At 37.8% G+C, this 15,091-nt stretch overlaps 1 protein-coding gene across 1 annotated transcript in view; it reads right to left on the bottom strand.

Annotated features, from left to right (window-relative positions):
• Window positions 1-489: 489 nt before the first annotated feature.
• The window catches only part of DBX2 (developing brain homeobox 2), a 44,919-nt gene continuing 30,317 nt past the window's right edge, over window positions 490-15,091 (bottom strand). Inside the window, exons 3-4 of the mRNA XM_004447894.3 lie at window positions 13,894-14,081; window positions 490-2,777 (exon numbers count right to left, since the gene is read on the bottom strand). Coding sequence (XP_004447951.2) covers window positions 2,451-2,777; window positions 13,894-14,081 — 515 coding nt within the window. The 3' untranslated portion in view covers window positions 490-2,450. The remainder of the gene's footprint in view (window positions 2,778-13,893; window positions 14,082-15,091) is intronic.

The following is a 15,091-nucleotide window of genomic DNA, read 5'->3' on the forward strand; positions in this document are numbered from 1 at the left end:
ACCACTAACACATTCATCCAAAGTATACTTTCCGTAGGCCATAACACATTCCAAAGTGAAAGCCCATTAAAATATTGATGTGTGTATTCAAATATCAGTCAATCTTGTGCAAAGAACGCTGGCAGTGGAATGACCTCTGCTGTTTCTAGGGCCTCCCAGGTAAAACCTTTGGGGAAGATCATTTAAGCCCCAGTGAGCCCACTTCAAACACCTGGGCAGTCAGGTGGCCTCGACATAGGTGTCTCTCACTCGATTTTTAAGTTACTTTCAAGAAAGACTGATCATAGATAAGTATAAATTTTGGTAGCGAGTGATAAACAAAATACATTTCCAATTCACACTTATTAAACACTCTGGTAGAACTATTCCCTATACAGGCTTCACGGCTGCAAGTTTTTGCAATCCCTTACTTTCCCTAACCTGCAAAATCTAATAGTGAAGGGAACACTCCAGAGAAACCCATTCACAAAGTGAAAGAGACTTGGAAAGTACAACACTCTTCTGAAATTCTTTAATAAATCTCATTACATTCCCCAAAACGTGTCCTTACAACATATCCCCTAGTTGAGTGAATTCAATTCCACAATGGTAAACCCCCGGCATGATTCATAACATTACAACATTTGAAACTTCACTGCAAGGAGTCAAGAACCATTTGCTAACCTCATGACCTTGGTCAATTACCCAAACCAGATTCTGCCTCAGTCCCCTTGTCGGGTAACAGGAACCGTGACAGCAATCATGCCCATCTTAGAGGCTGTTGCCATGACAATCAAATGTGCTAATCCACCCCAAAGGCTCAGCATAATCCTTCCGCATGGAAAGCATCTGATCAATGTAAACAGGTATTAATAGCATATAAGGAAAAGAGACCATACCTTAAGACAGGTTTTAAAGTTTAAATTGTTGTCAGCAGACCCCTTCTCTAATTCCCCACAACACAAGCCTTGGAGATTTTTAAGATCATGTGATAAAGACACAGGCTAACATATACCAATTCAAATTCTATTTGTATAAAATAATTTCCTGATATTGATTAAAACTGTTATCTTCTGAAATATTACCTTTTCTAAACACTAAACCTTCAAAGTCAATAGCTAAGAAGGTAAGCAAATTAGAAGCCACTATAACTATGTAGCTTTCTAACAAAATGCCACATAAGGAACTTCTAATAATGCTTCTTGTCCACAGTTTAATAATAGCCTAATTCAAAACCACATCACTTCCTTTTTCTGCTTCATTTCCTTCAAAGTGAAACAATTTCTTCTTGGATCTGGAGTAAAAATTTCTGTATTAACTGAGCAAAACATTACCAGAAATGTAATTTTATAATAATACTATTTCAGGGTAGTCAAAAAACATAAAACATCTGTGTGGTATGAGTTAATATATAAAAATAACCTAATAAATATATATAGTGCATGCTACATACTTGAAAAATTGAATTTATAAGTAGAAGTACAAACAGAAATCAATATAGAGTCCATCAGTATTGTGTTTTGAAATTTAGCTGGGAGCATTTTATAAACTGTGACACTAGAGCTTTCTTTAGTCTAGGCCACAGGTCACAAACTGCTTAGCACAGATGTTTTATTTGGCCAGCACAGTATTTTTAAAATATATTGAACTCAAAGATCTTCAGGTGTGCTATGCTCTCTATTTACCTGACAGGCACTTAAAGACATTTTATTTGGCAAACTCCAGCACAGGCCCATCATTACAGAGAAGAGATTTAAATCATTAAGTTAAGAAGATATCTTAACTCACTGATGACCTGATAAAGTGTAGGGCCTGGGAAACTGAGGATACTAATAGTTACACTCAGAGATTCTTCTCATTTGTTAATTTATTAATTTTAAATATACTTTCAGTGTATGTATATAACAGTGACTCATTTGTTTAGAATTGAAGAGCTGAGTCATTAAAATTCATTTACTGCTGGATAGCAAAAGAAATCAAAAAATAGAGAATTTTTAAAAACATGTCTGTGTGGTATAAAAGTTTGGGCTAAAGTCCAAATTTTACATTCTTTTTAAAAAAATTAATATCGTTTAGTCAATAGCTTATTTTTCTTCATATAAAAGGAGATGCATTTGTATCAATGTAATATTTAAAGAGGAACTAGTTTCTACTAGGGTATTTTCATGAATATTTATATATATACACACACACACACAGACACATGCATATATACACATAATACTCAGAATAGGGACTGAGCCAACTATTGCTCTCCCTCTTTTCAGTTCCATCGCACCTCCTGGGCAAATCTATCTCACTTACAAATTAAGCCTAAACCTAGGGTCAAATGTGTGAAGAGGGGAGAGGATTTCCTAAAGCATTAGTTCATGCATCATCCCCAAGGTGTTAGGTTTTAGCTAGCTGGCTCTAGAGTCCAAATGTTATTCGTTAAGTGTCCTTTTAAAATCACATGGAGGACTTGCTTCCTTTCACACAGCTGCGGTAAGTGCGTTCTTGTCTCCAGGTTCTTCTCCAGGACACAAATACAAGGTGTCTTGCAGTGACCTGGCTTCCGAGGCTGGGGCCCCTGAACTCTCCTGCATTAGTCTTTCTGAAGATTCTGGCGACTTCTCCCTCCACCGTGGACTTGAGTGCTGTTGGGAGACTTCCCATATTGAAGGACACGGAAAACCGAGAGCAGATGTTGACAGGGAATCCTCTTGGAGGCCTGCTTCTTGGATACACCTGTTGGAAAGCACTTCCTTTTCTTTGGAATTTCGCCATTTCATCCTTCTGTTCTGAAACCAAATTTTCACCTATTGATAAAACAATTGGACAAAATGAACACTTAGTCCAGATTATTTCACTCCACATTTTAAACTGTAATTTCTTCTACTGTACCATCTAGAAAATACTGTATTATAAGAGCCAACCTGGAAAGCTCTTGTGGCTTTTCACACGGATTCCTGCAAAAAATACCTGAGAAATTACTTGATTATAATATCGTCATAGAAATTTGTGAAGCAAAACAGCTGTGCTAAATTGGTTACATACTGCAAGCCTGACATCTTTCAAAACAGATTTAACTCTCCTAGATATTTTACAACATCATTTAGCCTGTGCTAAATTATTTATTCAAAGGAAATGCATTGGCTAGTAAGAGCACCTGAGTGTTTATGATATGCCAGACATCAGGCCATGCACTCTACATGGATTATTAATTTGAGCCTCACAATAACTGCAAGAAGTCCTCATTTCACACTTGAGAAAACTGAGGCTCAGGGAGATAAACCAGCACAAGGTCATCCAGCTAGTAAAATGGAAGCACTGAAACTAGAATCTACAACTGTCCGACTCCAGTGCTGAGGCTCTTATAAACAAACATCCAGACCACATATGGAGCTTTTGGAGACTAAATTGAGAATACAATTTAAAATGCTTTGATAAACTGCAGGCTTTAAACAGTTTCCAAGTCTGGATCAGTCCCAGAATTTATCAGCCTTGGAGAATCAGGCTTGATAAGGAATAAATCATTGCAATTAAGCAAAAAGTGCATATGATGATTGTTCCTAATTTGAGTCATACTTCCCATCCACCCAACTCCACTTGAGTTTCTCTTTACTATTAACCTCCCACTTTATCCACTGTGTAGTCAACTGCAACCTAGCAGAAAACTTCACAATCGGTTTCCTGATATCGTTAAAGCCAATCACAAATGACTCGTCAATTGAGATGGTGGCGTAACATACTCCAGGGAGACATTCACCCACAGAATCTTTAAACAACTAGGGAAAACTAGCAGAGCCATCTTCCTCAAAACTCTGGAAAACAGGGTAACTAGACAAGTGCTGAATTAAGAAAACACAGTTTTAAAAATGGTAGGAGCAGCTCCCGACACACACTGTGTGGAACCATCCTGTGCTCCCATTGTAGGTCCCTGGCCCTATTCTGGAAGGAGCAGAGTAACCCCGATGCACATATTGGGGTGTCTGTATATTAGTGCCAGTTTATCAGGTGGCAGCCTGAAAGACTAAACCAAGAAACTCAACTCAGGCTCACCTTCCCAGAACTTGTCTGGCAGGCAGAAGCAGCTTAGAGGCAGCTAAAGCAATGTAAGAAACAAATAAGTATAAAGTGGCCTGGGGCCAAGGATTGCCAGGTTTAAGACATACAATGGAGCTCATGAGAGGAGGTGAAATCTACTTCATGGGGAACACAGGGGACATTTGGATTACAGTGAATGGGTGAGTTCCTAAGGTCACAAACAAGCAGAAACCCAGGACAAGACACAAGCTCAGAAAAAGACTGAGAGGACCCTGCACATCACTTTGACCTCAGGCTGATGGGCTTGACAGGAAGGCTAAACCCTGAAAGACAGCAACAGCCAAAGCAGAGTCAATTTTAAAAGACTGTGAAAGGGGTTTTCACATTGGTTTCTTAATTTTTATCTCCTGAACCTCAAGGAAACTGTCTTATCAGTAGCTGGATACAAACTCAAGTAACACACAGCTAAGGGACAAAATACTAAAGTTAACATATTAAAATATGAAAATGTACAACGTGCAACAAAGATTATAAGACAAACAAATAAATATGAGATGATGGTCCATCCAACGGGCAAGATAAATATTTAGAAACCTTCATCGAGATGGCAGCGGACTTGGCCCAGTGGTTAGGGTGTCCGTCTACCACATGGGAGGTCCGCGGTTCAAACGCCAGGCCTCCTTGACCCGTGTGGAGCTGGCCCATGTGCAGTGCTGATGCACGCAGGGAGTGCCCTGCCACGTAGGGGTGTCCCCCGCGTAGGGGAGTCCCACGCGCAAGGAGTGCGCCCTGTAAGGAGAGCCGCCCAGCGCAAAAGAAAGTTGTGCAAACTGCCCGGGAATGGCACCGCACACACGGAGCGCTGACACGACGTGACACAACAAAAAGAAACACAGATTCCCATGCCGCTGACAACAACAGAAGCGGACAAAGAAGAAGACTGCAACAAATACACACAGAGAACAGACAACCGGGGTGGGGCGGGGGGGAGGGGGAGAGAAATAAATAAATAAACAAATCTTTAAAAAAAATAAAATAAAATAGAAAGCTTCAACGAGAAAGGCCAGATTTTGGACATACTAGAAAAGACTTTTAAAAATGATAATATGTTCAAGGAGATAAAAGAAAACATGGAGAAAGAACGACAGCCATCAGGAAACTGATGAGTGAGCAACATGAGAATATCAAAAAAGAAGTAGAAATTTTAAAAAAGAACCAAACAGAAATAATGGAGTTGAAGACCACAATAATTGAAATGAAAATTTCCCTAGAAGGGTTGGTTCCATAGCCGATTGGAGGTAGCAGATTAAAGAACCCATGAACTTGAAGACAGAAAATTGAAGTGATTCAGGCTGAAGAGCAGAAAGAAAAAAGAATGAAAACATGTGAACAGACTCTAAGAGATCTGCAGTACTGCCATCAAGCATACCAATATAGGCATTATGGGTGTCCCAGAAAGAGATGCAAGAGAGAAAAGAGCAGAAAGATTACTCAAAGAAATAATGGCGGAAAATGTTATAGCCAAAACATAATGGCTGAGGGAGTCTGTCACCACTAGACATGCCCTACTAGCAATGCTAACAGGAATTCTTTAGATTGAGAGGAAAGATCACTAAACAGAGCACTGAAGCAGCATAAAGACATAAAGATCTCTGGGGGAGAGTAACCACATGGGTAATTATAAATGCCACTGTATTGTACTGTTTGCCAATGTATTGCATTGTTTGGCATATAACTCCACTTTTTACTTCTTACAGGTTCTAAAATGCAAATGCATAATAAGTAAAGTTAATCTATGGTTTTGGACATACATTTGTTAAAAATATAATTTGTAACATGTAAAACAAAAGGATGGGGGATGAAGAGGTATAGGAACAGGGATTTTGTATGCTACTGAGGTTAAGTTCACATCAAATCAAATGTGATTGTTATAGATTTAGAATGTTGAATTCAAGAGCCCTGGTAACCACAAAGAAAAGATCTTAAAAATATATAAACAAGGAAATGAGAAGGGAGTAAAAACTGGCACACTACAAAGAAGCAAATAAATATAAGCATAGGCACTAAAAGATGAATTAAAGGGCAAAAAAGATATGATTTACAAAGACCAAAGAGCAAAATGGCAGGAGAAAGTCCTGAATTACCAGTAGTTACTTTAAACTTAAAAGGATTAAATTCTCCAGTGAAAATGCAGAGATTGGCAAAATGGATAAAAAATCATGACCCAACTGTATGCTGTATAAAAGAAACTCACCTTAAATTCAAAGAAACAATGCTAAAAATGAAAGGATAGGAAAAATATACCATGTAAACAGTAACCAAAAGAGAAATGGGTTAGCTATATTCATATAATATAAAATAGACTATAAGCCAGAAACTGCTATGAAGAACAAATAAAGCCACAATATACTGATAAAGGAGTCCATCAACAAGAAGAAGTAACAATTAAAAACATATGTGTACCTAATAGCAAACCCCTAAATATATGAAAAGTGTTGAAATTATACAATCTTCCCTGACCTAGTGGAATGAAGTTAGAAATAAATAACCCAGGGAGAACAGGAAAAGTCACAAATATGTGGAAATCAGAGAACACACAAACATACAATGGGTCAAAGGAGAAATCACAAGGGAAATTAGGAAATATCTTGAGATGAATGAAAATGAAAATACAATATACAAAAACTTACAGGAACAAAAACAGGAAGACATTTTTAAAACTTACAGGATATAGCAAAGGCAATGTTAAGAGGGAAATCTATAGTTCCAAATGCTCACATTAAAAAAAAAGAAAGGTCTCAAATCAGAGACTTAACCTCATACTTGAAGTATTTAAAAGAGATGATCAAACTAAACTCAAAGCAAACAATCAGAAGAAAGGAAATAAGAACAAAGTACAGAAGAGAGATAAACAAAATATAGAATAAAAACAATAGAGACAATCAACAAAACCAAAAGTTGGTTCTCTTAAAGGATCAATAAAATCAACAAACCTTCAGATAGACTGACAAAGAGAAAAAGAGAGACTATAAATATCTGAAATCAGAAATGAAAGAGAGTACATTACTACTGACCCCACAGAAATTTTTTAAAAAAGTGTATGAGGACACTCGGTATGCCAAAAAATTAGATAACCTAGGTAAAATGGACAAATTTCTAGAAACACACAAACGATCTACACTGACTCAAGAAATAGAAGATTGCACCAGAACAGTAACAAAAGTAAGAAGTCTGAATCAGTCATCAAAAACCTCCCTGTAAAGAGAAGTCCAGGACCAGATAACTCTCTTGCTTAATTTTACTAAACATTCCAGGAGAAAAAAATACCCATCCTGATCAAACTTTTCCAAAAAAAAAAATTAAAGAGACAGAAACACCTCCTAGTGTATTCTATAAGACAGAAAAACCTTAATACCAAAACCAAATAAAGATAACACAAGAAAAGAAATTACAAATGAAAATTTCTTATGAATATAGATGTAAAATCATTCACAAAATATTTGCAACCTGAATGAAACAGCACATTAAAATAACTATAAACTGTGATCAAGAAGGTGTTATCCCAGCAATGTAACGGCTGTTCGAAATGAGAAAATCAGTTATTGCAATACACCACATTAACAGAACAAAGGCACAAAAATCACATGATCATTTCAATTGATACAGAAAAGATATTTAGCACAATAGACCTCCCCTCCTTGACAAAAACACCTAGAAAACTAGCAACTTCCTTAAAATGATAAAGGGCATATATGATATACCCAGAGCTAATCTCATACTTAATGGTGAAAGACTGTTTTTCTCTAAGATCAGGAACAAGACACAGATGCCCACTATCATCACTGATTTTCAACTTTGTCCTGGAGTTCTAGCCAGAGAAGTTAGGCAAGAAAAAAGAAACAAAACACATTGAAATTAGAAAGAAGTAAAACGTTCCCTATTTGTGGATGATATGATCCCATGTATACAAAACCCTGAAAAATCCACAGCAAAGCTATTATAACTCATAAAAAAATTCAGCCAAGTGGCAAGCTACAAGAGCAACACTCAAAACTAGTACTGCCCCTCCCGCCTTCTCACTACAGAGTCAACAACAAACATTCACTGCTTCATGGACACAAAGAATTTGGGATCTACCTTTTGTTCAGAGAAAGTCCACTCGGCCTGAAACTTCTGACTGTTCTGCAGCCGAGGGTGAAAGCTTAGTTCTGAGTCAGTTCAGCAGGGACACAGGAGTAAACAGCCAAGTCTGAGTTCCTCAGTGTTTGTGAGCAGCCCTGGTTTCCCAGCGCCACCCTGACCCTTTCTGAATGGGGCCCCATCTCTGCGCCCCCTTGACCATCCACTGGAGGTAAGACTAGTTCTTTTCCTTCTCCTAAGGTCAAGGTGAGAGGTAACCTCTTTTAGAACTAGAAATGGGCCCAGGACCTGTGCTGACCAATTTGGTGACTTAGTAGGTACCTGCTGGCTGACTGGGTTGGCAGGAATATTGGTTAAAGGTGTTCTTAGAAGAGTTCTGTGAGTGCTGGATGCAGCCACATGTCCTGCCCCCTGCACCTGTCAGGACATGTTGGGGACTCAGGGTGGGTGTGCCCCCCCTTCATGTGTATCAGCAGCTTTGTACAGAATAGCAGGCTCTGGGTTGAAGTAAGTGACCACTTAATAGATCCCTGCTACCTCAGGATTATTATTTAACTGAATCAGCTATTTCCTAGAAATTTCAGAGTAACGGGTGGGCTGGTTTTAAGGCTCTGACCAAATACTATGAAACATGAAGCATAGAAAACTACAAGCCTGTTGGGTCTTTCTGCAAGGCCAAAATGGACAAGGGGCCCCTCATGGGGCAGAGAGAGAAAGAGGGAAGCAGCTTCCACCCTCCAGGTTTGAAGAATTTCCTGAACTGGACTGGAATCTGATTTTTGGATTTGTGACACTTTTCAAATGTATAATTAAAAGAACTTATGTGTTTTTAAAAACTAGCAGTGTTTCTATACGCTGGTAATGAACTATCTCAAGGAAGTCAAGAAAAAATCCATTTACAATAGCAACTAAAAGAATCAAATAACTAGGAATAAATTTAACCAAGGATGTAAAGGATTTGAATATGGAAAACTACCATTGTTAAAAGAAATCAAAGACCTAAATAAATGGAAGAACATTCTGTGTTCATGGATTGGAAGTCTACATATCATTAAGATGTCGATTTTATCCAATGCGATTTACAGATTCAGTGCAATTCCAATCAAAACTCCAAAAGCCTTCTTTGCAAAAATGGAGAAACCAATCATCAAATTTACATGGAAGGGTAAGATGACCTGAATAGCCAAAACCACTTTGAAAAAGAAGAATGAAGGTGGAGGACTCATAATTCCCAATTTAAAACTTACCACAAAGCTAGAGTAATCCAAACAAATGGTACTGGCATAAGGACAAACATAAATTGAATTGAGAGTTCAGAAACAAACCCTTACATCTATGGCCAACTGATTTTTGGCAAGGGTGTCAAGTCTACTCAGTGGGAAATAATACTCTTCAACAAATGGTGCTGAGAAAAGATGGTATCTATAGTCAAAAGAAAGAGGGTGGGCCCCTAACTCACACTATATTCCACAATTAACTCAAAATGGATCAAAGGCTGAAATATAAGAATCAAAACTGTAAAACCTACCAGAAGAAAACATAGGGAAGCAACTGCAGGACCTTGTGCTAGGAAATGATTTCTTAGACTTTCTACCAAAGGCTTGAGGAACAAAATAAAAAATAGTTAAATGGAACTTCATCAAAATTAAAAACTTTTGTGCAAAGAACTTCATCAAGTAAAAAGACAACCTACATACTGGGAGAAAATATTTGGAAGCCACATATTTGATAAGGGCTTATAATCCAAAGTATATAATGAAATCCTACAACTCAATAACAACAACAACAAAAGCAACAGGTAAAAATGGGCAGAAGAATTAAATAGACATTTCTCCAAAGAAGATATTTAAATGGCAAAAGAGCACATGAAAAGATGCTCAATATCATTAGCCATTAGGGAAATGCAAATCGAAATGAAAATGAGATACTAGAATGGCTGCTATTCAAAAATAAAAATGGAAAATAACAAATATTGGAGAGGATGAAGAATAGGAACATTCATTCATTTTTGGTGGGAATGTAAAATGGTGCAGCTGCTATGGAAAGCAGTTTGGTGGTTTCTCAGAAAGTTAAGTACAGAATTACTATATGATATGGCAATCTCACTTCTTGGTATATACCCAAAAGAATTGAAAGCAGGGACTCAAATAGATATTTGCACACTGATGTTCATAGTGGAATCATTCACAAATGCCAAAAGATGGAAGCAACACAAATGTCCATCAACTGATGAAGGTATAAACAAAATTGGTAAATATATACACGTGCACCATATACATGTACATATGTTTTGGTAATAGATGGTAGTGATGGTAGCAAACACTGTGTATATAAAACAGCACTGAATTGTATATTTGAAAGTGGTTAAAAGGCAAAATTTTGGGTTGTACATATGTTAGCAGGATAAGAACAAAGAAATGAAAAACACCACAGAACTCTACAACAAACAGCGAGCCCTATTGCAAATTATGAACTATAAGCAGGTACTCAACCACTGAACTACATCAGCTCCCCAATGACAGCTGGTTTTTTCATTTGCTTGTTTTTAGGAGATACCAGAACTCGAACCCAGGACCTTGTACATAGGAAACAGGCACCCAACAACTGGAGCTACATCTACTCCCCACACATTGTATTCTTATACTATAATATTTAGTAGAGTTGTATTTTTTAAATGAAAATTGGAAAAATTTTTACTAGAGATATGATAATTATTAAGTTATATCAATCAGATATTGTCTCAATGAAGGAAAAATGTTATCTCTGATGGACTTTCCAGATTGGTCCTTCCAATTATTGATAATGTTCAAAGTGACTACCAAAGAAATTTACCCATGGCCACTAAATCCTAAAGGCCACCATATAAGCTATAATCCTGTGATTTAAGGTTTTCCTAAAACAAAAAAAATACAAAAAACAAAATTAATGTATACTTACCAAAGCATATTGGTTCTATTAATGCATTCATTTATCTGCAACAGGCATTTACTGGCAGAAAGTGTCAATATTTCTAAAGGATTTTCACAAAATTATTTGGTCACATTAGTGGTTCTTATCTTTCTTATCACATTTGATATTTTCTCCTCCCTTCATCTTTTCTGCACAGCTAGCAATCTTTGCTGAATGGTATCTCAGTTAAAAAAAAAATTCTTAAGGATTTTGGGACAAATGTATAATATATATTTAGGGGGAAATAAAATAAAAGTTCAACCTCTCAATTAATAACAAAAACAAATGTTACATGGATTAAAGAGCTAAACATAAAAGCAAACCTATGAAAGTTCTAGTAGAAAATATAAGAAATTATCTTTATAGTCTTGAGGAGATGTTTTCTTAAGCATAACAAAAACACTGAGGTTTTAAGTGACATAATATATTAAAATTTTTGTCCAACTAATGATATGATAAACATATGAAAAAAGTCACAACTTGGAGAGAACTTTATTACAGCTGCTACAGGAAAACGTTAATAGCTATTAATATCCCAAATATTTTAACAGCCAAAATAATTGCTACATGTCAACAAAAAGACATGATAGAAAAAAAATAGTAGAGTTATGGAAAAGTCAATCCGCAGACTACAAATGGCCAGAAAAAACAATTAAAAGACCCTCAAACGTTCTGGTAAGTAAGAAAATTTAAATAAAAAATAGTAAATATCATTGCACATGAGACTGGAAACATTTTAAAAATGATATAAAAAGGGGATGGCTTGTTAGCATAAGTGAATACTTGATATAATTCAGTATTTAATTTAATACAGGGCATTGTCAGAAGCACTATTCATAACAGCCAGCTGGAAATAATCCAAATACCCATCTTCAGTGGAATGACTTCAAGGTGGAATACTACTTAAGAGAATACTACATAACAATGAGCAGGAATGAGCTATTTCCAAACACAACCTACATGAAGCCCACAAACAATGTTAAGGAAAAGAGACCATCTGCAAAAGAATATGTACTAAATTTTTCTGTTTACATAAAGTAAAAACACAGGCAAACTAATCTATACTATTAAAAGTTAGGGTCGTGGATGCTCTTGGAATTACTGAGCAGTGACTGGGAGGGAGATGCAGAAGGCTTCAGACCTGGAGGTAACATTCTACTTCTTGTTATACATGCGATTGTATTGTGTTTCAGAAAAATGTCAAAATATATGCATAGCGGATCTGGCACATGCTCCCCATGTCGATTCCTGGACTCAGATCCAGAGGGAGCAGAATAAGTCTCATGCACATGCTTGGAGCCTGCATGCCCGGCCCAATCTGCCTGGTGGTCCCTGAAGAAATCACCAACCCAGAACCCGCCCTGCACAAAGAAGGCAGCTCAGAGAACACTCCAGTAGTATGCTGTGCAACAGGAGTCAACTCATCCACCAGCGCAAGGGATTGATGGTTGTAGCATACACAGTGCAGTACCCTGGACTATGAGGAAATCATTTCCTAGAGAAGAGGGGAATTCTGAACTATGTAAAAGGGGGAATTCCTAGGGCCACATGCACAAAACACATAGGCAGAAAGGATCAGGAGGCCCCTATGCTTTGGCCTGGAGTGATTCTCTAAACTCATTGTATGGATAAGCCCTGGAGCATAGCACTTGCACTGGTCAATCTGCAAAGCCTAGGAAAGGTGTTTTATTTCCTCCTCCTCTTTCTTCTTTTTGTTAGCCCTGGCAATCAAGGAAAACTCTGTCATAGCACTTGTTGGATACAAACTTAAGGAAATGATACCTCAGAGTCAAAATTCCAGTGGTAACACAGGAAAACATCAAAATGTCGAAGTTTTGATAAAAGGTTACAAAATATACAAAGAAACAGGGTGATGGCACAGACCAAGGCAAAGATGAAAGTATTAGAAAACATCAATGAGAAGTATCAGATATGGGTACCAGCCTCACAAGCAAAGAACCTGCTGCATTTCAGCAGCCACTGGCTTCCTTGGCTAGGTGCCCTTGCAGATTAAACATCCTGCATAACTGTATGATGAGAACATAAACCCCACAGTCAGGCTGCATGGGCTGGGAGCCCAGCTCCAAAGGCGCTTCACTATGTGACACTGGGCCTATGAACACTTCCTACATTTCCTTATCTAGAACATGGGAATGATTATAGTGCTTATTTCATATGGTGATATTAAGAATTAAATTGGAAGATGCCACTGGTTTACAGAATTATTTACAGTAAGTAGGACAACCTTTACATGGACTATTCTGCACCCCCCCCAAGGCCAAAAAAATCTCATTCAACGTATATGAAACATCGTTGTACAACAAACATTCGTAAATGTGAACTTACTTAACTGTATTTGATATAAACCCGAAGTCCAAAATAATGAAGCCCATTAAGAGGTATTTATGAGTCATCTATTCATGCTTTGATTTTGGATTGGAAACTAAAAGCAAGACAGGAAAATTGGTTCCTGCTTTTGTAAGGGATTATTTAGCCCGCTTCTATGAAATCAGAGCAAACAATTTAATGATGTAAGTGCCATATCCTTAGCATTTCTCTCTTCATTTGGGAAGAATTAACCAGCCCAATGGCAAAACCTAGCCCAATCAACAAATGAACTTATTTCCAAATAGGAATTGTAACATATATTTCCACCCATTATAATATTATGAAAATCATTTCAATATCATCTCAAGGACCTGCACAGTGCCCAGTACAATAAACACTTGTCGAATGCACAGATTTCAGTATATTCCTTCAGAAATCAGGAGCACTAGATATCTTCCTGCTCACTAGTACCTGTGATTCCTTTAGTCCCAAAGTGATAGCAAGCTTCTTTCGGTCTGTTTTGCTGATATATTTCTGCTTCTGAAACATTCTCTCCAGAGCCTTTCTTTGCTCCTCAGAGAAGACAGCTCTTCTTAAAATGCCCCTGCGAGCTTTGGAATTCGAGTCCTGTGTCAGAAGAGGCAGCCCGATCTCTTCTCCTAGAGGGGAGAGAAAGAGGTAAAGCCCAGTTGTTGGAGTGAGAGAGAAGTTGATCATCTTACCGAGACGGAATCCTCCTACTCGGTACCATGGTCAAAAGGTCACTTCTCTGAACTCCACACACTTCTAATTCTTCACCTGGTTATGCCGCTGTAAGCATGGGTATGTACAACAGAAGGGCCGTCCCAACAGGGCACCACAAAGGAGCAACGCGTCTCCCAGTGAGGCAATTTATTGCGCGTGCACAAGCAAGGAAATGGGGGGAATCTTCCCAAAACCAGTTCAAAGTGAAAATGGGAGCTGGGGTTTTCCTAGACAGAAACGCGGGGGGAAGGGGGTTAGTTTAGAAGAAAAACAAGTGATGCCAGGGGTCTTGTGAGGAAGGTCTATGCAATTTGTCAGTCCTGTGTTGTCTCAAGCATGTGCAACTTGTCCTTGGTTTCAGTGACAAAATAAACCAGTTTGGATATTGTTGTGCAGGTGCAAGGTCTTCGTGGCTCCTTTCCCAGCCAACCGCTCAAGGATATCAAGCTTTTTGTCTCTAAGAAAAGTTACCGATTTACACCATCCTGTCTGGTTTTGCTTTGAGAGGTTACCTTATTCCTCTAAGCAAAACTGAGGTCTGGTTAATATCCTTCATAGAGCTAAGTACAAAGAGCAAAACTTGTAGAATTAGATTAATAGAAAACCAGCTCAATTAGTTTCAGAATTTTCAGAGCTGCTTAAGTGCAGAAATTTTAATAAACATATTTTCCAGCTATCAGTTGTTCATTCATTCTTTCAACAGATATTTCAACATTAACCTTATGCCAGGCACTCTTGCTCAATACTACACAGGGAGACATAAAGCTAGCATGCTTTACTGTCCTCATTACCTGTATAATCTCGCTGAAGGGCATTTACTGAACTAGCATCACAAATGCGATGATTATACCTAAGGAAGGTGCTTTGGGAGCACTCAGTGAGGAGTCCTATCTTAATTCGGGATGTCAGGGAAAGTTGGCAAGAC

Source organism: Dasypus novemcinctus, chromosome 12, assembly GCF_030445035.2.
Source record: "Dasypus novemcinctus isolate mDasNov1 chromosome 12, mDasNov1.1.hap2, whole genome shotgun sequence".
Taxonomy (NCBI): Eukaryota; Metazoa; Chordata; class Mammalia; order Cingulata; family Dasypodidae; genus Dasypus; species Dasypus novemcinctus.